Source organism: Phasianus colchicus, chromosome 6, assembly GCF_987193195.1.
Source record: "Phasianus colchicus chromosome 6, bPhaCol1.hap1.1, whole genome shotgun sequence".
Classification (NCBI taxonomy): Eukaryota; Metazoa; Chordata; class Aves; order Galliformes; family Phasianidae; genus Phasianus; species Phasianus colchicus.
Window position 1 is genome coordinate 22,137,507 of NC_143441.1, and position 23,821 is coordinate 22,161,327.

At 36.6% G+C, this 23,821-nt stretch overlaps 1 protein-coding gene across 9 annotated transcripts in view; it reads left to right on the forward strand.

Moving 5' to 3' along the window:
- The window catches only part of OSBPL3 (oxysterol binding protein like 3), an 89,792-nt gene that overhangs the window by 45,790 nt on the left and 20,181 nt on the right, over positions 1-23,821 (forward strand). For 8 of the 9 annotated variants that reach the window (XM_090142655.1, XM_090142656.1, XM_031590121.2 and 5 more), the window contains 11 exons: positions 6,068-6,184; positions 6,404-6,457; positions 6,671-6,784; positions 7,336-7,506; positions 11,063-11,189; positions 11,955-12,058; positions 12,195-12,287; positions 12,892-13,048; positions 15,228-15,358; positions 20,265-20,372; positions 23,100-23,234. In XM_090142655.1, the coding sequence (XP_089998781.1) occupies positions 6,068-6,184; positions 6,404-6,457; positions 6,671-6,784; positions 7,336-7,506; positions 11,063-11,189; positions 11,955-12,058; positions 12,195-12,287; positions 12,892-13,048; positions 15,228-15,358; positions 20,265-20,372; positions 23,100-23,234 (1,311 nt within the window). The remainder of the gene's footprint in view (positions 1-6,067; positions 6,185-6,403; positions 6,458-6,670; positions 6,785-7,335; positions 7,507-11,062; positions 11,190-11,954; positions 12,059-12,194; positions 12,288-12,891; positions 13,049-15,227; positions 15,359-20,264; positions 20,373-23,099; positions 23,235-23,821) is intronic. The other variant, XM_090142661.1, reaches the window with a different exon arrangement.

Below are 23,821 nucleotides of genomic sequence, written 5' to 3' on the forward strand. Positions count from 1 at the left end.
ACAGTTAATGCTGTTCCACTATGTGCACCTCACCTTGAAGCCTCATGGTAGGTTAGAGGCTGCTGCCACGTCCTGTCTCTCTGCCCTTCTCTGTCAGTCACAGAAGGGCCTGTCTTCTACAAAGTTGCAGCTCAGACTGTTTTGTGAGCAAGGACAACTGGTATTGGTCGTTACATCTGAACTGACCTATGTGCAAAAGAAGATGGATATATTGTGATAATAATTTCTGAGTCTAATATGCTAATGAACTTTTTAAATAAATACAGTAGGGAAAAGCCTTATGAGAGGAGAGCTGCTTAAAAATACTCTGTGTTCTAAAAAAGAAAATTGAATCATTTCTGCCAATTTTATGAACCGTAACAAATGCTTTAGTTGCAGCTGATGCCAGCCCTTATCCTCCACAAAGCAAGCTTCTATTTTTGGCACTTTAAAATATTCGGTACAACTGACTGCATTTCATACTGGAAGAGAGTCTGGCACTGTCATCTCTTTCATTTGGGAAGCAGTAAGTGCAAGCATCAGTCTGAGAACTGTTCAGATTTGTTACTTCATTCTTTCTCCTGAAATAATTCACCTTGAGGAGCTGTATGTACACAATATTGCAAAAAACAGAAAGGCTTTTATTAAATATAGAAAATGACTGCAGTTACCTAATAGCAGACTTATCTCTAGAGACTGAAGTGTATGCGTGTGGTTTTTTTTCCTCATCCATAGGAACCCTTCAACTAATAGTGTGAATTCCTCTGCTGATCTAAAATGAGCATCTTTGAACCTGTGATATGTAACAATAGTGCTTCCTCCCACAACCTTGAGTGAAGTGTCTGCCTCAGGCGGCAAATGCAGAGTTGATCATTTTGTGCAGGCACTGGTCCATAATAATGCAAAATCTTTAGTAGGGTTGTAATCTTTAAACATTACTAGTCTGGACATTAAACTGGGCATTGTTAATGCAATTCAGCTGTTTTGGTTTTTTTTTCATTTCAGGAGGAGGTGGGTGTTGCAAAGCAATAGTGTTTTGTAGGTATTTGCCCTCAATTTAGCATGATGGTTTTGGGGTATCTTTTCCAGTTCCCTATGTGTGATATGAATCAAAATAAATCATAATCTGAATACTCTCGGTACCTTTCAGGAAATCCTGAATTTCCAATTTGCTCCTCAGATATTTCAGACAGATGGGAGCAGATAATAACCAACCAGTTTGATTAATTTGTCTTCATTTTAGAGTAAGCAGTTGTTTGGTTTTTTCTTCTGCAGCAGCTGATGCTTTTTACTCATTAAATGTGGTATCAGATATCCTGAAGAATTAAATACTGATGAAAACTCTGGTAGGGTTTAGGTTCTGAACAGATCTTTAAAAAAAAAAAAAAAATAAAGTCATAGTGCAATGTTTTGGAACTGTGGGAGTTAGAGGTTCGGGTGGGAAAGGCTTTAGCCAGAAGATGCCAACAGAACCGAGCGCTTGCTGTTACTGCAGTGTTGAGTCTAGTAGTTATCCAGTAGTTTTCCAAGCTGTTAATTCTCTGAAATATTCATTGCATTTCCTCGGGTAATAAAGTTGATTATATAGTCCTGTGCTTTTAAAAGTTCTGGACCTATTTCCAGTTCAGCTAAATCTACCTTTTAATGTAAAGTTTGCGATTGAATTGTGAGGTTTGCAGATTAACAGAAATGTGAGTAGGAACCTTGCCATCACCTGAGATTTGGCCAGCTGTTGGTCCTAATCAAAGGGAAATGGTGCTCCTATTTCTGTTTTTCTTTGTTTTCACACTTTTTCATTGTAAAGCATTTTTTGACCAGCTTGCTGACTGGTAGAAACAGTGAGAAATGTGGATCTTCTTCAGGAACAGGAGAAACCTCTTATGCCTGGACTGCAGAAGCTGCCCAAACTAAACCTTATTTAAAATACAGGTCAGGAATATGCTTTATATTTGATTATTGACACAGCATGTATTCCAGATGGGAGTACTACAGCTCTTCTATTTCTCAGTTGCTTTCTTTGTCTTCACCTCGTGCCCAATGTAAAATGGATCTAATTTCAGCAGTCTCTTTTTTCCCAAATTTATCCCTATAAAAAAAGTGAATCTGGATTATTGCTTTTTTGACTGTACTCAAGTTTGTTCTTGTCTCCTGCAAGTAGACTGCTCTGTTAACAATATGCTGTGTTTAATCTTAAGCAAAGACTTTGAGAACTGGATCCAAAGTTCAAGAAATGTGATTCGTTAGGCATAACAATAAGAATACTGAAAAGGTCCTACTGCTTGCTAGTCTTGACTGCTATCAGGTTGGTTTTCAATAGAAAAATTGTTTGTATACTGCAGTGTAATATATTTTGAATAAGGCAGTGGAAGTAACTTGGTAATCATGTAATACAGTTTTTAAACTCTTCTGGCTAATTTCAAGAAGGAAGAAACAACTGTGAACATGATATTATTCTTAATGTTCTAAATGTTCCTGTTAGTTCTTAATTAGAATAATCTTTCACTTGTTTCATCAGCTTTCATTACTTTTTAGTGTTTACCTCTTGTCGAGTCCTCAGTTTGAAAAGTCTCATGTCAGTATTGGTTTTTTTATTGGCTCATTTGCAGAACATATTTCCCAAGGCGGGGTAATTTTATCCACCTGTGGATAGGGAGTAGCAGTAAGTTCAGTAGTTATTGATGATATAAATTGTAGCATAGCACTATACTTGATATTTTAAGAGGCTGCTTAGGCATCATAGACTCCTAATGCTAGTAATTATAAAAGTGTTAATTAAATAATCTTTAACTAGGAAAAGAATTCCAAACTCACTGTAGAAAGCATTTGGTCGCCAAGCATTTCCATTTACAGTAAAAGAGTTGGTGGAATATCATTTCTTTTTTGCTTTCAAGGTTGAAAGGCTCTGTCAAAAAAGAAAAAAAAAACCCTAATTGTGGAGGCTTATAGCTGCCTTTGTACTTCCATAGCTGTCAAGCTGCAGCTAGCAAGCTGCAGCTAACTGTCATTATAAGGGCACAAGCTGGTTCTGCTTCATTCTCTGATGGCTTCACCCCACAAAAGACTCACTTTGCTGGTGTCTTGCAGCAGAGTGTGCACTGCTGTGGTTAGTGATGAGCTGATATGCTGGCAACAGCCCAGGGAGCCTTCTGCCTGCCTTCAGCACATTAACTCCTTGTGTCTCTTCCCTGACCTGATGATAATTCATCCCTAGGCAAGGGAGAATCCACGATTATTCAGATTCCTAAGTAAATTCCAAGTTGACAAAAATGAATAAAGAATATGGAGCATAACTTTTGGTTTCCCTAGGAAAAATATTATTTCTATATAGTAGTCATGAAATCATGATATTTAACTAGCTGTCAAAATATTCTAGATTGGAGAAATTAAAGAAGTATAAAATGCATGCTATAATAACTTCATTTAGAGTGACTGCAGTTTTGACTTACGTTCAGGGGGCAGGTCTGGAGAAGAGGAGGCTTAGGGAAACTGTATTGCTCTCTACAGCTACCAAAAGGGAGGTTGTGATGAGATGGGAGCCAGCTTCTCCTGTGTAACTAGTGGACTAGAGGAAATGGTCTCAAGTTGTGCTGGGGAGATTTAGATTGGTTCTCTGAAGGAGTGGTCAGATGCTGGAGTAGGCTGCCCAGTATAGTGGTAGAGTCACCAACCCAAAGGTTTTTAGATGTTGTACTGGGGAACATCGTTTAGTGGGAGATATTGATGGTAGGTGAACAGTTGGACTTGGATGATCTTGGATGTCTTTTCCAATCTTGGTGATTCTGTAGTTCTGTGATCACTGGGTGATCTGTAGAGCGTTGAATGATGAGAGCTGACCAGCTCTGTAGTTTGTTCCATAAAGTGCAATGCAAGGAAGATAATAACAAAATAGTGGAGTTCTGCCAGTAACATCTTGGAATAAGAGATTGTGTTGCTTAAGCTGTTTAATGAATGTCTTTTTGAAGATGATTTGCCACTTTGTCTTTTTACTCCAGTAATAGGCGTGCATAATGTGATGTAACTTCTGTTGGGTTTTTTGTTTGTTTTTTTTTTTTGGCTGAATTTGAATGATCCTGGAGATGGTTAAATGAGCACATCTAGTGCCTTTGTTAATTTTTGTTTTAAAATTTTTGAGCCAGTCAAATCTGGGAAGGGGAAGAGGGAATACTTCATTTTAGCTTAAATGAAAAGGACCATGAGTACTCACTTATGTAGTATTCTGTTTTCACCTAAGTGTTTTACAGTGGTCTTTCATATTGTTAAATCCTACAGTTACAGTATTCCTCTTTTTCATATATGTAGCAATGATACAAGCACATTAAATTTTCTGACAGTTTTTACTAATTATGGATCTGTGAAGTCCCATGATAGCTGGTGATAAATCATTCGTGAGGTTTCTGATCAGAAATCTTGAAATTTGTGTTATGTGGTCATTAGCTGTTTTTCAACAACAACAAAAAAATTGTAAAGAATACTATCTCTTTTCTGCTAGGTTGTTGCAGAATATTTCATAAAAGACTTGCTGATGGCAAGAGACACTCTTTTAACTAGAGATGTACATGATTAAACTGGGGGAGTATTTTTCTTATACTCTTTCCTTCTCATCACATTCCTCATAATATTTCAGACAGTTAGATAGGTTCTTAGCTTTTTGTTTCTTTTTTATTTTTTTCTAGGAAGGCTGCAGTTTGTAAGAAAATACAGGTCTTTGAGTAATCTAGTATAGACAAAAATGTGCTATAGTCTTCAGAGTCTTTTATTTCTTTTTCATAATCTGCAAATACATCTTTTTTAGCATAGGCTGTTTCTACACGTGACAGCAGAAATCTTTTTATGGTAAATTGTGATCAGGCTTTGGATGTATATACACACATGTATATACATGTATAGATATGTATAGGTAAATTGTAGAATGACAAGTTGGAAGGAAACTTAAAGATCATTTAGTTCCAACCCCCTGCCTGTGGATAGGGTTGCTACCCACTAGATCAGGCTGCCCAGGGCCTCACCCAGCCTGGCTCTTTTATCATCTTTGCGGCCCTCCTTTGAACCCACTCCAGCAGCTCTGCATATTTCCTGAGTTGGGGACCCCAGGCTTGGACACAGTACTCTAGACAGGACCTTGTAAGGGCACAGCAGATTGGAACAATCAATTCCCTTTCCCCACTAACCCTAACCCTTGTGATGCAGCACAGAATACGGTTGGTCTTCCTGTCTACAAAAGCATACTGCTGGTTCATGTCCAGCTTTTTGTTCCAGAACCTCCAAGTCTTTCTCTGCATGATTCTTCTCAATGAATTCTTCTCCAGGCCCATACGTGTCTGGGATAGCCCTGGCCCAAGCACAACACCTTGTTTTTGGCCTTGTGAACCCCGTTAAGTTCACATGAATCCACTTTTCAAGTCAGTTCAGATCCTTCTGGAGATTCTTTTCCTTCTGTTGTATCAACTGTACTGCTCACAGGAGCATGCTGCTGGTTCTTAGTCAACCTGTGCCAACAGAACACCCTGGTTCTTCTCCACAGAGCTCCTTTCTAGCAAATCAGCTTTTAAACCTGTACGGATGCGTGCAATTATTCCTCCTCAGTGTAGGACTCCACATTTCCCCTTTTTGAACTTCATAAAGTTCCTCTCCATCTAACTCTCCAACCCATCCAGGTCTTGCTGAATGACAGCACAGCCTTCTGGTGCGTCAGCCACTTCTGCCTTTGTATCATTGGCAAACTTGCTGAGGGTGCTCTCTATCCTTTCATCCAGGTCATGGATGTTGTGTGCTTCTTCACAGCATAATTCTAATGCAGTATTTTTTCAGTCTTTTGATTTCTTATCTAATAAAAAAAATGTTAATCTTAGATGACTTATTTAATAAGCCTTTTCTATTTTATCATCACGTGTTTATTTTACTATTACATTGTTATTATTTACAGTTTCTTACCTTTATTACTGTAGACACACAGGTAATGAGGTGCTGAGAAAGTTGTTATTAATGATGGAAACCCTGTAATTTGCCTTTTTACTCATCTTGGATCTGTCTTAACAATTCCATTAGTTGGAAGAAACAAGATCTAGATCTCTATTTTCTGTTTAAGCAGGACAGCTGGGAAATTGTAGAAGGACTCCGGGGAGCAATGAATTGTACCCAGGAACCACAGAAACAGGAAGGCTGCTTGCTGAAAAAAAGAAAATGGCCTTTGAAGGGCTGGCACAAGGTAATAAAGGAACATCTGTATGAAAGTCTGATGCCATGTAAATGTCACATACTGAATGTGGTGTTAATGGAAAAAAAAAAAATTAAGGGCAGAGAAAGATGTTCTCAGAATAAATGTGTGGGTGTGTGAGGTGGTATTTGTTCTGTTTGGTTTGTTTTTTTGGCTGTTCATGTGATTTTTTTTTTTTTCCTTTTAATTCTCTTCATTTCTTGTTTGCAGAGATACTTCTTTTTGGACAGAGGGATTTTGAAGTATTCTAAATGCCAAGCTGATGTAAGTGATTTAAAACCCTTTAAAGCCAGTGTAAGGTAACAACAGTATTTTATCTGAAATAACAATAATTCCATAATGATAGTAAAGAGAAGTAGAGAGAAGTAGAGTTTCGGCTCTTAACAGTAAATTGAATGCAGAAGGATGATGATCAGAGCAGGTTATGTCCATCTTGCTGTATTCTCGGGTTATTGTATTCTTTTCTATTTTCTGCAGATAGAGAGAGGGAAACTTCATGGCTGTATTGATGTCGGACTTTCTGTCATGTCTGTAAAGAAATCAACAAAATGTATAGACTTAGATACCGAAGAGCAGATATATCATCTGAAGGTAAGTCTTTTAATGTTGTTCAAAATTTGCTCCCCAAACTGTGTAACAACGTGAAGTCTGTGTGGTGAAGACCACGTTTATTTTTAACAGCAGGAGGCCTATTAATTTCACTTATAGCTTAACTTTTAGTCTCAACTACTAGTTTTACACTTTATAACTTGAGAGACTTTACTGTTGCAGAGTCAGGTACCCCGTTACATTTGGTGGTAGTTGAACCTTGATGAAACCTCGAAACTTGCAACTAAGAAGTGACAATTTTTGTTTATTTGCTTTTTTCTCTCTAGAAATCGCTAAGCAGCGGATTTTGCATTGCAATCATGGCTCTGATAACTGAAGTTTCTTTTTTGTTTTTGTTTTATCCAGGGACTAATTTTGTCATGCTTAAGCTCATGTGTGGTATCTTCTAGTAGGAGAAAAACTTTTATTGGTAAAATACCAGGAAAGTTTTTCTAAAAGTCAACCAGGCTAGCTATCTGATGAGTACAAGATATCTTAGTTTCTTTGCTAGCGATTTTGAATGTGGGTGTTATAACATCTGAAATTTTGTGTAGGTGAAATCTCAGGAGCTGTTTGATGAATGGGTTGCAAAGCTTCGTCATCACAGGATGTATCGTCAGAATGAAATCTCCATGTTTCCTCATGACGTCAATAATCTTTTCTTCCCAGTATCTACTACTGTGGACTCTGGCCCTGGGCTGTGTGATTTGACTCCAAGTAGAAAGGTAATAGTGATGATTTATAAACAATGAGCTTTTATCAGTGATTAAATTAGCCTAATTTCTTTTGAAGTAAAGAGCATAATGAAAATTTGTATGGGCTTAAGTTGTGGTCTATAAAGAGCAAAATATTATATCTGTAAATTTACTCCAGCAAGTACTTTTCTCTGTGTGCTGGTAAATTTTTTAATGCTGTCCCAGTGTTTTAAAGAAGTAAATCATATTTTCACAATGACTTTTAAAACTGGATATTAAGTTAGTATATAGCCAAAAATTATGAGGATTCTATTATTTGTCTGATACATGCTGGTGAATGTTAATGTGAGTCACAGAAGAGCACTCAGCTATGTCTATATATAATTTTTCCTCTTCTCAGATTTTCATTTTTCCTTTAGCTAATAAAACCTCTCCGTTATACATTAATACATCTGACTGTGGTTAACTACTAGATAGGGATTATTGAACAGCTGTAACCTATGACTACTATTTACATTTTGTGAGGTTGCCTCACAAAACAGTGATTTTATTCAGCACCTGAACACAATCTGTCTCCAGCAGTTTGCATATTGACTGGCTGATGTTCACACAAAGAAATGCTTCTGCTGTAGTGTAGAACCAGACCTCTTCTGAGAAAATATATTTTTTAGCAATATTGTGCTCTACTTTAACTGTTTTCTGTCAACTCCACAAATATATCTTATGCAGCTGTCACTTCTTTGTTATCCTACTACCTAAGGTATTCTTTTTCCTGGCTATATTGCTGTACAGTCTGAGTGGGCTCATTTCACACTACCTGTAGTTTGAGGATTTTCTTCCTACTGATTTGATGGGACTCCTTCTGAGCAGTCAGCAGCAAATTTATCATTGTGTACTGAGGAGTCTCCATCTGTCAGATTTTAGGTGGATGTTTTGGATTGCTTTGTCAACTTATCCAGTATTCTTTCTCACACGTCTTTTTTGCCTTCAAAGATGCAAAGCACAGTGCATCCTCTGCTACTAACAGGAAGAAAAAAAAATGTAGGAAATAAATGTGGAGTGTTTACACTTCCCCTTCTGACCCTGAAAGACTGTTAAAGCTTATTTAGCTGAGCACGCGTCTCTGGCTTGATAAAAGTGTAATAGCTGCATAAGACTAAATCTGTGCTGCATTAGAATTGGGGTTGAATAGCTATAGTATCGTTTGGAACAATGTCATTCTAACGTTTGACTGTAGCTGCGTGGAGCATAGGGTCTGTCTAAAAGGTCCTGGTATGAGAGAATATTTGCTACTTTGGCAGGACAATGCTGTAGCTGAATGACAATTTTTTTTACCAAGCACAAACACGTGCCAGAACTGCTTTTTGCTATTGGCTGAGAGGGAGGTGATCTGTGCAAAATGGCAACTGAAAGAGCAGACTTGCCCTCTGGTAACAGCAGTGTTCAGCAAAGAGCAGTTTGTGTGGCTTTGTGGAGCCAGCACCTCTGTGACTCTGACAGCCACCTCTTCTGAGTCTGCAAGGAAATGGAAAACCTTCCAGGGCACTCTAGTTCTTTTCTCCCGCAGGACAACTTGGATAGAAGGGGGAGTACTACATTTAGAGCAAAAATAGAACATAGCAATGCCCATTTATCTCTATGCCTTTGTTCTCAAAAAATAATAGAAAATATAAAAAGGATCTATGTGACCAGCATATCTAAAATCTGTGCTCGCTGACAGGATACTAACTATTTCTTCTTTATCATGAGAGACTCTAATTCACTTTTAATTTATTAATCCAGATTTGCACTGCAAAGAAGCCCTACTTATTTTCATGTGAAAAATAGAAGGGGATAGTTCTTAAGCTGCAGTTAATCACCTTAGCTCTGCTGAAGCTAAATGGATGTTTGCCAGTTTACACCAGCTCTAGGTTAATGTTCGTTGATATCAATCCAGTGGATAAATATTTTGGGAGAAACATAACTAGTGAACTTTGCATTGCATTTTATTTACCTTTAGAAACACCTGGTCAATTTTCACACTTTTTGAATAGTTCTTAGGGGATGAATGTATGTATCTATGTATATTTATGTGAAATTCTTGGATTCTAATGCTTAACCATACAATCGAAATTATGCTAACTGGAGCTTCACAAACTCTCTTGACTGTTTCTTAGCAGTGTTTTCTTGTTTCTTTGCTCTTAATTATGCCACACACACACACAAAACATTATATATATATTCGGGAAAAGAATTAGTTGTTTTGCATGAGATAAATGTGGGATTTTTTTCCCAATGTCAATACATTCCTTATCTTTAATTCAGTGTACTTGAGCTTCTTAAGGTACTGGAATCGTTTGTGCTTATGTATGCAGATGACTGCAACTCATACTGTTTTATGTAGGAATAAAAGAGCTGAACTGCATAGGTTGATTTAAAACAATTATGCTTATTAGTTCTTCCTGCTATTACATGATATGTAAATGTGGTACTGAATGACATCACCTGCACAGTATTTTGCAACTCAAACTGAAGCATGAATTATAAACTTTACAAAGCCAACTATGAAAACAGCAACAGAATGAGAGAGACGATGCTTCATATGAATAATTTTCAAACAAGTATTACCTAAGCTTTGGTAAAAGATGGGCACGTTTTGTAAAATCTGTGTTTTAAAGAAGAGCCAAACAACTTAGTCAGCTCTTCTCATCATCAGTGAAGTGACCATGTAATGGCAGTTAAGGTGAAATTTTAAATAAGATATTGACAAAGTATTAATTGCTTTGTGCAACTTCCTGATGTATATATTAGTAAAAGGCAAAAGGTTTAATAAGGTTTAAAAAACAGTTACATGTTTGTATGGCTACTATTTGTTCTTTCATTAGAAAGAATACAGCTTTATAAGCCACTGTGCACTGGTATAACCAGTAGTGGGTGGAAATTTCTTTCCATTGGAAACTATTTCACTGTGCTGCTCTGTTAGCTCTTACTCATAGCTTTCAGCATCTCTTGTAGTATCTGATAGTGAACACTCCTGAAAGTTTGGAAAGGATTACTGAGACATTGCAAAATGATAGTCTTTATCAAAGTAAGATGTATGTCACACATGTATTAAGGTCTGTCAAGTTAAATCCATACTAAAGTCATATGACCTAGAGTAGAATTTTTAGAAAGCATCTAGGATCATGTTTTCTTCATTGAAAAACAGCTCTAAACAACTATATGCATGTTACATTTCAGTTACCTTTGTGCTTCTTCAGGGGTCATGTAAAAGGAATAGAATGTGCTGTTTTGGTTCTGTGCCACATATGGCACTTTAAATGTATTAAATTGATTTAATTGATGCAGAGCATCACCTTTCTTCAGATTTCAGTTTTCAGCCAAATCTTATTACTCCTTTTTTATCTGCTTTTGTACATTGTGTCCTAACAGTATGCTTGATGACTATAATGCATAAACTAGTTCATATACTTTTTTTTATTACTGCTGTGCTGTTGACGCCTTCAGTCCTTGTCACTGATTTTGGACCTTAATTGTTGCTTGTCAAAATGTGTCCTTACAACTTTATAATATTATTTGTTAATTATCTTGTTTTTCTCTGGAACAGGCAGGAAGCTTGACCAAACAAAACTCACTGTCGGCTGGCGGTAACTTGTCATTTTCCTTTTCAAGTAATGAGTCCAGGATTCCATCTTGGCTACAGTCTTCTGAAGACATGGAAAAATGCTCAAGAGGTAATGATATCTGAAGGAAGATGAAAATAAACTGATATTTTCCCTACTTCTTCTTGCCAATGGCACTACAATAGCATAAGTAGTCATTACATTTTTTTTTCTGAAACAAGAGGGAGGAGGAAAGAGGTAGTTGTTGATTTCCTGCCTACTTGCTTGTTTTCAAGAGAGCTAGTGAATGAAGAGGGTAGCAGTTTTGAGGATCTCTTAAAGAAACCTATGTATTTCAATATATTTTCTTTTATGAACATTACACTTGTTTGTAAAACTTGAAGTGTCTTAAACTGGGTTCCAAATCACCTTCTGTTCATGCTTTCCTGAAATAATAAAGATCTCTTTCATGTTGGTAAAAGTGTCTGTATGATGCATGTTTTTTTTTGTTTTTTTTTTTTACCTACTCAGAGGGGTTTCATTTCTAGCTCTGCATGAACTGTTCTGTCTCAAAGTCTATGGCATTTTTACCCTGTCCATGAGTCACTAGTTTGGGTGACTAGTCCTATATGGCAATAACTCATTTTATCTTGTATTCCTACAACCAACTAGGACAAAACACCATATATCACTATACGGGCTCTCTAGAGGCATTTTAATATTTTGAAGACAGAAGGATACCAGCTATTTTAGCCAGATGTCTAATATTATTGGCCCAAAAAAAACCCAGAATAACTTAAGCCAGCAACAGTGAAAAGAAAGCTAGCCTATGAACAAAAAACTTTCATTATATTTGTTACTTCAGAGCAACTGAAAATATTCTCTTGTTCAAAACAGATCTCTCCACTTGTCATGCATATTTACTGGAAATGAACCAGCTGTTACAGAGCATGGATGTCCTTCACAGGACCTATTCAGCACCTGCTATAAATGCTATGCAGGTTTGTTGTTTAAAAACCAAAAAAACCCTTTTCCCTTGCTATTCCAAAAAACAACCCCAAATTCTAAATGATCAAGTTATTTATTCTTAACTTTGCTACTTTTATGACAATCCGTGTCTTGTGTTGTTATTAAAAGGTTGGACCTTTTGAAAGCCCAAAGAAGGAAAAGAGAACACATAGGAGGTGGCGATCTAGAGTTGTTGGGAAAGAAGCTAAAGGAACATTACAGGTGACTTCAGTCCTTTCAGTAGCCCATCTTTTCTTCAATTCTTATTGATAATTTCTTGACATAACCAGTTTAGGAAATAAGAATCCTTTTGAAGTACTGTTTGACTCATTTTAAACAGTAGTATAATATACAAAACAGTAACCTGTCCTCCTTAAAAACTGCAATAGGATCTAAACTAACTTGTTCAGGAGATAAACTTTCACCCATTTTTCCAGTCTGTCTCCAACTGGGGGCATGGGAGGTATATCTGGTATTTTTTCTCTTTTTAGCAGTAACTATTTTTGCAAATTCTCCAGGTAGTTTTGCTTGTATATGCATTCAGTGTGCTTATGCATCCAGGTACTTATAAGCAGAGGAAAAAAATATTATTGTATATGTTACAACTCTCAATGGACTTCTTTCTTGGAGTTTTGTCAAATCTCCTACTAGGAAATCTTGGGCAAAATTTTGTCAGTGTTTTCATCTACTCCAAGCCTATTGATAACTGATTGTAATTCAGTTAGCTTTGGTGTCCCAGATACGAACAATTTAAAAATAAAATTCTTTACAGTTTCTCTAAAAAAACAAGACCGAGACAATCACAAATTTACTGGTATCCTTACAGGTGCCTTCAGTATTTTCTGCCCCTATGAGACTACATGCTTCCAATCCTAACTTATCTACAATAGATTTTGTAGAAGAGAAAAACTACTCTGATGGCTCTGAAACATCATCAGAATTTACTAAAATGCAGGAGGACTTATTTCATATTGCACATAAAGGTAAATAAAGTCTGTTTTTCATATTTTATATCATCACAATTTAATGTGATTTCTGAAAACAGGTCCTGTTTAATATTTGGAGCACAAATCGCCCTCCCTTTAATTGCCTTGTGGAAATGTGGATATTGATGTCTTGAGTCTTTTGGAAAAAAATGACTTATCCTATTTCTATTTTTTTATGAAGGACCTCCCTGTGTTTAATATGTTAAACCAAGATTCTGTTTGTTGCCCAAAGGTGGAAATTCCCACTGCTGTAAACACAACAGCAGATTATAATCTTCTGTGTGTCTGTGTACATGTGTAGATGAGCACAAGTATGTTTGTATACTAAAGTTGGTTCACCGTATTTGAGTTCACCATTTGCTGGTGATGCAAAGGTTGCTATGGTAGTAACCTATTTTTAGTGAATACATACAAGTAAAATCATGTGAAGACAGAGGAGGGGCAGCTTGACTGTAAATGTTTTGTCTCTTGAAGTCATTCTTCATCACAGTACTTTGCTGTGTCACCCTCCAGGGTGACCAGAAACATTTTTATTAAGTATATTTATGTCTGAAAGACTTTTGGAAGGATAGGTGTTGCTCCTTTTGCATAATATGAGTTGTTTGATGTTATCAGTATGGATTCTTTCATTGTTTTTGTCCACTGGTGCTGATGTATCTTGATTCCGTTGTGGAAGAAATCAAGCTTTATGAACTGAATTGTAATCAAAACTGATGCATGTTTTCTGAAACTAGAAAAGAGGGTGGGAGCGCAGCTGGAAAAGTTGCTATCTGCAGCAGCACTAGAATTCTCCTGTTCAAGATGATGTTAACTAAAATGTCTGTGTCACAAGTTCTGGTTAGATTGAACTATGCACTAAGGGGACAAAGGACTACATGCTATTTAATACAATACATTTTATTAAGAATGTAAAAGCTACTTTATACCACAACTTTTCTTTTTTTCCAGAAAGGTGATACTTTAACATTTGATATAGCTGAAATGTATCATCAGTACTTTATTCTATAAAGATTCTTGAAAATTTATGTTAGTATACCAGCTATTAAATGAGAAGTAAGGTCACTGAGGGTTCTGGTCATGTCTCCTACATATGAAAGGCTAATGTAACATAGATCATAATGGACACATCTTCCTCTTCACCCCCAGGGATGTTAGATTTCTTCACATAGATTAAACTATGGAAGTTAGTTTTGATAATGGTTTCTGATGATGAAATACACTTAAGGATTATTTTCTTTTTAAGATTAAGTTATGTTACTTGAGATACTCGATGAGGTAATAATTATTCAGGTTAAATCTGGGAGATGCCTTGTTCTTTACTCTTCCTGTGCATCTACACTCAGAGTTGTTGTTTTTTTTAATCTCCATTTCACTGGTAAATACCCTGATAAATTTTTGCATTTCCTATTCTTGTGATTTTATTATAAGACTTGAACAGTCCCTCAAAAATCTGCTAGTTCTGCAGAATGATGAATGTTGAAATACTACATAAACATTACCAGATTAAATTTTTATTCCTCATGGTTATATAAAAGATCAAATGTCTCAAAAAAAAAAAAAAAAGCTTGTGTGATCTATTATCTAATTTGCCTGTTTTGGGCTAGTGAAATGGACTCAGAAAGAAGTGGGAGCACCATCATGTTCAGGATCTGAGCTGTTGAGTCAATAAATCATCTAACAAGCTGAAATGTCATTGTACCCAAAATAAATCACCACTGTTAACTTGTGGTGAAACTACTAACCCTATAGCTGTGACACTGTATGTGTTATAGCTGCCTTCTTGATTGATTTATTTTTTTCCTTCTCTCTCCTCCCCCACTGGAATTCATAAAGGAATGTGGAGTAGAATCATGACCATCTGAAGATTCAAGCTAATTGGGAAACAAAAGCAAGTGAAGAGCAGACGTGGTTAGTTAGCTTTGTTGCCATCTGTCACAAATTAATCAAAGCAGTTTTGACTGTGGCTAATATAGTTGTCATGTTAGCATTTACCATAAACATTTCTCCTGGTTTAAAAAAAAATAAAATCTGATAACCTTCAATAATATACTATCCTGGATCTCTCAAGCTAAATTCTTGTTTCTATCACCATAAATGATGTTTCATTGAAATTTAACGTAATTGGTGTGTTATGTGTAGCTGCTTTTAACCTCATTTTTTTACAAAATGGTTCTAGTTTACTTCACCTTGAAGTCAGCTTTCAGCAGCATATCTACTGAGAGAGAAAAGCTGAAGCAGATGCTGGAGCATGAGGCATCATCGTCTCCATCTGCACAAATAGTTGGCTTGAAGAATGCCTTAACGTCTGTAAGTGATATGCTGAAGTTCAGCAAGTTTCATTATCATCAGTTATTACTTTTAAATTTTATAGTAGTTAATTTGTTTTGTTAGTGTCTGCTCTGTGCTAAAATTTACAATAGTGAAGCATAATGAGTCATGATTATATAGGGTATTTTACAAAGACTCTCTTTTCTAAATGGTAAAAGTACTGTGAAATCATGAAGACTTGATAGATCATGCTGTGCCCCTAAATAAATCTGTGTTATTTGATGTTAAGTATAAGAGTTGCTTTGTGCCTGAGTCTACTTTGTCTGGATCAATCATTCCATTCTGATAGGCTGTGGCTTTTCCTAAACAGCACCAAATATTTGTTATAAGCACAAAATAAAGGAGCAGCTGAAGGCACTCAGCTGTCCTTTCTATTCCACCAGAGCTTTGCTGCTCTGCACCAAAACACTGAAAAACAAACTCAAGTACAACTTGTTTATATTGGCTTCCACCTTCACCTGTTGTTCATCTGAAAGCAGCAATGGATTAGTTAAAACTAAATCCTAAATGAGAAAAGATTTAAAAAATTGGTTGGATTTAGTTGGTACACTTTTTTCAACATGAACTGGTCTCAAACAGTTTCATTACATCAACTAAACAGTAACCTGATTTCAAAACAACGAGGGCCAATCATTATCATGTCTTAAAATTTCAGTTTATGTTTCAAATTGCTAATCAGAGGCAGGAGTGACTCTGGTTAAATGTGGTATAGATCTTAGAATTAGTTCAGTATAAAAGCTTGCTTTGTTTTTACAAAAGTTGTGTATGGTTATAGCTTTTTAGCTTGAAATGTTTCTTTCCCTAGACCTGTAGATATGATGATGTCTTCATAGAATTTGGAGAAAGCTGAAGCTTGTTGCATAGAACTACATTCACTCATTTGTTTTTGGCTTTCAGCTGTTCCACTTGGGACATCTAATTGGGTGACTTCCACTTTTTCTAATGTTATTTGCTTAATTTTACGTTAAAAGATCAGTTCTAAGGTTTGTGAACTGAGTGAACACTCAGCTAAACCTGGATTCTCTCTCTAAGTGATGAAATTCTGTTCATCCTCTAAATTTCTTATAAAAATCATGCTCTTTGCTCTTATTTGTTATTAAATAACCCTTCTGTAACCCATCCAGATGTGATTTCTGGACTATGGCAGTTTCAGCAGAAGTAACATCTCTGTGAAAGCTATTCTTAGCCTTTAGATCTGTAAAGCTGTGATGCCAACAGAAATTTTCTCACCATGCACAGCAGAGAATCCTGTAGGGGAAAAGAATGAGCTTCTTTTGAAGAGTTTATCATATCTGTACTTCCAGAACACTAAGACTGTTCCTTTCAAGAGAGTCTTGTACTGATGACTTTAATGGTTTTTTTTATTTCAATTTTTATTCAGTTCATAAGGACCAAAAGTCATATGGGTTGAAAGCTATCAACTGTTAAGCTATTTGGCTCTTATTGATCTGGCAGGGGAAGAAATCAAAACAGATTTGAAGTGCATAAAACACATTTTTCAAAATAAGCATCTCTGCCTTTGCTTTTCCCTTATCCACATGCTATTCTTGACCTCCACCCAGCAAATAGACAAAGGTGAACTAAAAAAGTAAATGGAAGAAAGCACAATAGAAGAAGATATCCACAAGAGAAGGAAGAAAGTAGTTCTAGCATGATATTCAGGAAGGCTATATCAATTCTTTCTTGTATTAATTTGATTATGTGGGTATAATACATAAGCCTGTCCACCTGAGTACTTGAGAGAGGAGTGATAAATGCTAGTATGTTGAAGCTAGACCATGCAAATGTAGAGTATTCTCTGGCTTTTTCTCCCATTCACCATCACTTCAGATCTGTCTTTCCTACTTCCAACAAAAAAATACCATCAGCATTGGACAAAGTGAATGCATAAATTGCAACGTTCTTGTATTGATTTGCATAGCAGAAGTGGGCAGTAAGTCTTCAGTTTTGTTCCATCCTGATGTCTGGATTGTTTCTTTTAATTTTTATTTTCTATCCAATTCAATAGACACAAAGAGGGAACCAGTGTTTTGTAAGGGCAGATCTCCACTGTAGTTACTTAAAATGATGAGCTTGGCTAGACTTGCATTACAGTACAGGAGCTATTACTCAGAGGCTTTTTTCCTTTCATGGTTAAAGTTAGTAACACAGGTTATTTTCATTGCACTAGGGCTACATTCTATTCCTACTGACTGACATAACCATCAATGCATTCAATGTGAATAACTAATCACCAGAGTTTGCTACAGAGGGTTTTCTTTCCTAATTATTTCCATTAAGAGGCTGTCAGGACACACATCGTAAACTGTTTTTAATTCAGTGTTAGAGTTCTGCAACTCTGCTAGCTGTAGAGAATGACTTGGAATGTACAGGTTACCCTGTCTGTTTTTCCAGAAGAAATATTTCAAAATAGTCAAAAATCTACTTAACTTAGAATACAGATTAAAGCAGCCTACCAAAGAAGAGATTTGGTATGTGAAGAACAAATCCTGGGAAAAGAATATTACAGGAAAATCTTTTCCTCATTCCCCCTTTTACTCCGATACAAAGCTGAGACCAAACACTTAAGAATACATCTCATGCTCCTGCACACATCTAACAATCTAAGGATTTGCACAGATTTGAAACTTTGCAGGATGAACAAGCACTGAACTTACTCCTCAGATTCCTATCCAAAGTCACCCCTTTCCTTCAGCTCTACATCAAACCATCCATTCTGTGGTGGAGCATATTTCAGATGCATCTTAACAAGAGGATTCTACTTCACATACTGTGTTTCTGTACTGACAGGAGAAACATGAAGATGTTTAGGTGGAAGAGACCTCTTTTCTATCAGTTTTTAAAGGAGAAGGTGTTGAAATAAACAGAGTAGTCTACATAGCCCCATCAGAGACTTAAGTATGCTTCTTGGTTCTCTTGAAGAAGATGAGACAGAAAAACTTAGTTTTATGCTTACTTATTCCTGTATTTGCTTCCCCATGTGGTTAAATCAAACTATATATGTAAAATCCTTATGGATGATCAAAGGGCTGGGGCTGGAATATCTCTTTTAGGAAGAGAGGCTGACAGAGCTGGGATTAAGTCTCTGGGGAGACCTTACTGCAGCCTTCTGATACTTGAGAGGGAGGGCCACAAGAGATGAGGAGAGACTCTTTACTGAGGTATGTCTTGATAATAAAAAGAGCAATGGTTTTAAACAAAAAGATGGATTTTAGGTCAGATATAAGGAAGAAATCCTATACTATGAGGATGAATAAGGGTCTGTCTAGAACAGGTTGCCTAAATGGAATGCCTAATCACTGGAGGTGTTGAAAGTTGGATGGGATCCTGGCAGCCTGATCTAGTGGAAGGTTCCTGTGGCAAAGTGGTTGAAACCATGTAGTCTTTAAAATCCCATACCATTTTATGATTTCATGGTTGACAGTCACCAAGAGGAGATGAGAGCTGTCCCCCAAGCATGCCTTTCAGAGGTCAAGTAAACATCCACAAATTATAGACATAGTCAAAGAAGCAGGGAAGGATCTGAAAAAAAATACACTAAAAAAATAATCCCTGGTTTCAGGGAATAAATAAGCTCATAGACAGGGCCATCCAAACACCCCAGCAGAGTGAAGTCTTGTCAAACTCTTGGTTTGGGCTAATCCTCAAGCAATGAACTGGCTCCTAGAACTTCTGCACCTTCAGTAGTTCCAACAGAGTATGAGGGGAAACCCACTTGATCTCAGAAGTAGTATTGTCTAAAGGATTGCAGTGTGTCCAGCTGACAGCTGTGGCTGGAGGAGTGCTAGTCTTCACAGAGTGTGTGTTGAGTTGCTCCATACAGTGGGAGACAGCAACTGCTTCTGTGCAATGTTATGCTCATGCACTTGCAAAAGAGCATATTACCATAAGTACAGTTGATCTTAAAATGCTACATGTAATTGTAACAGTGAAGAATTGGATTCCTTTTTGTTCATAAGCATCCCAGTTTCTGAAATGGAGCGAAGAAAGGACTGTTTCACTATCAATGCCTGTAGAGGCATATTTTTTAATGGAGTAAATTTAAAACAATGCTCACTAAGCTTATATGTAATTATAAAGCAATGGAACATAAAATAGCGTTAGTATGCAGTATTAAAAACATATGGTACAACTGTAGTAAATACAAATACATATTTTTCTCAGCAAAAAACAGAGCTAAGTTGTTTTTTTTGTTTGTTTTGTTCTTATGTTATTCGTTCATAGTTTTTCTGTATGGTTTGGAGAAGTGTTTCTCCCCTAGGGCCTCATTACATCCAGTGAAACTTGCCCCCTGCCATTTCTGGAATTGTCTCTGGGAAAACAATGTCACATACAAGGGTTGTCTTATATTCATTCAGACTGCATTTTTCCTGTTCTTGCCTGGTGCAGTAGTACCACTTCAGTTGGGCTGCAGCAACAAAAGTGGGAGATAGCTTTGTCTTACTAATTAGTCTGAAGTAAAATCTCACTTCTCTGCTAGTGGAAGACAAAGAGAACAGTATATCAGCTTGATGGAAAAAAAAATCACTTTTTGGTGTGGCAAGAGTGAGAACATTTAGAGACATGAGGTAGAGGAGTTAAAGACGATGCGCAAAATTCATTCGTTCTTAAGTTATTATATCACCTTGCACAACCTAGTAACTTGAGAGTGCCATCCCTGGCTTTTGCTCTCCAGTTTTCTCTAAAATTATTTTTGTTCAGTGTGAAGGAAAAGACAAGGTACAAGATTTGAACCATTTATAACAAATAATTTGCTACCAGTAACCAATTATGTGTTTAATACCGCATTTAAAATACTCCTTCCCTTTCTTTTTACACAATGAAACCACTGTTCAAATTAGTTGAGAGAACTTTATATCCCCAATGTTTTTGTTAAATATTCCAGGCAATAGCACAAAACACAGATCTAAAAGACCGGTTACGCAGAATACATGCCGAATCTATGATCCTTGATTCAGCATCTAATGCAAAATCAAGTCCAGATTTGGTGAAGGTGGGTATGGATTTCCTCTTTCAGCGATCTTTTCCTCCAGCTCCTACATCTAGATGGTGTTACATCTTGTCCTGTTCTTCATGTCTTCCCTACAGTGTATTGTGTTAGCAAAATGAGTCCGCTTTTGTGATTATGAATCATTTCTGGTGATGCATTGTGTTATATTTAATTTCAAAGATTTTCCTTGTGAGCAGTTTTCCTGAGCATACCACCATTGCTTTTGCTACTGGCTCCTGGTATTTCTCCCTCACCTCCTGCCCACTTCCCAGTCAGCATGAACAAAGCTGTCTTGTCACCTTGCTGCCAGTGGTTTTCTCTCCTTGCATTCCCCTGTTAACTTTCACACCTGTCTGAATACTGTTAGCCCGAAACACTAACTACTGGTGTGACTGATTTAAGGTTTAGAACCATTAATAGACTTTTCTTTCATGGAAGAATTGAAGAAATGAAATATATGGGATCTTAGCCATTTAGTTTTGTGTGTTTGAAGACAGGGAGTCTTCTGCATATCCAGTTAGCCAGTTTGAGATACACTCAAGTACTGACAGTTTTTTGGCTCACTTCAGAATGCATATGAATATGGTGTATTTATAGATCATAGGACCTAGATATTTAAGATTCTAGTAAGGGAAGCAAGAACTTATTTCTGACAAATTTTCCTACGTGCTAACTGATACAGAAACTTCTGCTGTGCTTGTATAATAAATCCTGCATTAGAACTTGAATGGATGTAGTGTTGGGTTTTATATAACATACTATTTCCTTTCATTTTTAAAGGCAGTTTAGTCATTCAGTCTGTTCATTTCTATTTTAGTTCCTTTTTAGAAGTACTGATTCTGATCATATTTAGCCTCTCTTTTAAAGGTAATTGATCATTTCATTGCCTTTTGCTTTTAATCCCATGAAGTTTTTGAATAGCACTGCTATACAGAGAGGCATTAATGAACGAGTATATTGGTTTTTAATTTCAAGAGTAATCTTCATGTTTAGTGGAGGACCTAATAAAAACATTGGGTTATTTCTCAAACATAGAATTGCTTAGATTGGAAAAGACCTTATAGCTCAATCAAATCCATGCTGTATACACTGCACATATAGTGACAAAATTAGCTTTTAAAATGTCCTTTAGGGCATTTGTTGATAAGTTCCCTCTGGAACTTACAGACAAAAATCACTTATACTGGAAGATTTTCATCTTAGATTGTCTGAGGACTGCAATACAGTACTGCTGCTGTGAGGTCACTGCACAAAGCTTGGCTCTAGATGATACATCAGCTGTTATGATAGACCTCTGGAAATTGAAGCATTATTAACTAGTTTTTCAAGCCTTTGCATAAAATAAACATTTAGTTTATATTTTGAGTGGTTTATGGTGTAGTTTATCATGCCACAATTGGAACATGAACAAAAACAAAGTGAAGCTCTCATGCGATTAAATATAAAAACAAACTGTTCTTTTATGAGCCTCTTCTGCTCATTTTGCTTCTGAGATTCAAAATGAGTTGGAAGCAATCCTAGTAGCACTGCTCATGCACATAGAAAGTTTTTTTTGACTTGCAGGCCAATGTAACTGCCTTCCCCCAGAAGAGTCAATTTTGAGGTTACTTCTTTCTTCCAGCTTTACTGGGATTATACAATTAAAAAAGCAAAAATCTTCTGTAAGTAACAAACCAAACTGTTATCAATGTCACCATTATCAGTACACAGTGAATAACATTCTATACTGTAGTAAAACCTGCCAGCAGAGAAGCTGGAAAAGATTTGTCAGTTTGATTACAGACTTACCAGATAATTCATTAAGTGAGTTCTGAAAGTAAAGCTTCTAAAATTTTCATTTTGCAATTCCTACAAAATTACAATAGCAAGGGCAGCCATGGTTACAAGTTAAGAATGCATCACATACTGAAAGAAGCTTGAGAGCAGCTGATATGCTAATTTGGACTAGCCAGCCCATCCATAGTAGGGATGGAGCTATGAGGGAACTACCAGTACTCACTGGTAGTCCCACCTTTGCTAGACTACATTTGGCAACTCTGCTTATGCCAACTACCTATAGAGAGAACTTGGGGTTTCTGCAGGTGGAGGTCATGAAATCTGTACAGCATTCAAACAGAACTTCAGCAGCAAAAGCAATATCATTGATGTGGCTTTGATAATATGCTGACTTGAGTTGACATACAGTTCTTGGGTGTGAATAAGCCTTCTGAAGCATAGCATTGAAAATAGCCTAGTGGAGATAGTTAGGAAAACATTGCTATTGCCCCTCTGAATTTTGTATGCTACTGCTTGACCAGACTTGCATTAAGCAAGGCCTGAGAAAAAAGAAGACTAGTGTTTATTAAAATCAGCAAAGAATGAGGATCCAGTATGTAGTAAAAAAGTTGAAATTTTCTTCTTTGCAGGAATTTCTCAGTGATACACTTGCATACATGACTGGCTGAACCTCTCAAATATGAATGTATTCTCACATTTTTTTGAGAGAGGAAATAGTACATGGCACAGTATAAACTGATCTACTGAATTATACATTTTTTTCTTTTTTAGTCTATTTTCCTTTGGTTTTAATACCCTCATCAGAACATGCTACTTTTCACTAAGTTGGAAAAGGAGCATGTGCAATCTTCTCCCAGGTGTTCTACAACCCTTTAACTTATGTGACTGGATCTATATGCATGAATGCTATTTGTAGTGTTTTTCCTCTCAACACTTTGTATTTCTTTTAAACAGGAAAATTCAAGAGAAGAAAACAGAGGTCTGGTTCACCAGATCTCCAATGAAAGCAGACTATCTATTGCTGACTCTCTTACAGAATTTTTCGATGCACAGGAAGTCCTACTGTCTGCTAGCTCTTCAGAAAATGAGGTCTGAGCTTTAAGGTTGACACTATTTTTATCTAGTTCATTATCTGCTACTCAACATGTGGTCTTTCAGTGTGCTAATTGCACTTCAGATGATTTGACAAAAATAAGTTACTATGCTGCTTGTGTTCATTTGTTCTCTTCACAGTTGAATGTAAAAAATTATTGTGGAGAAGTCTTATATGTACACTGAGGAAAATGGCAAACAGGTAGCTAATATGCAGACACTGTATATATCGTATGATCTGCCTTGAGTCATCATGCAGGAACTAAGGAAATTCTATCATAGAAATATATCTGCCCTGTAGGTGTACCTTGGGGCCAAAACTACACATACTAAAACTTAATAGCTCACTTCTCCGGGACTCCCTAAGTTCTTGGTGTTTGATGTGGTGAAAGCCCTTTTAGCTCTGAGACCACAATGATGAAGCACAAATTGAATTATCGCTGATGGTAATAATTCCCAAAGTATTTAATTCTTATGTCCACTTAGTACTTTTCTCCAATACTGAAACACAGCTTAAAAAGTTCAGATCTACAATAAATATTAATTGCAGCAGAAAGTAACTATTTTTTGTGTGCGTGTGGAAT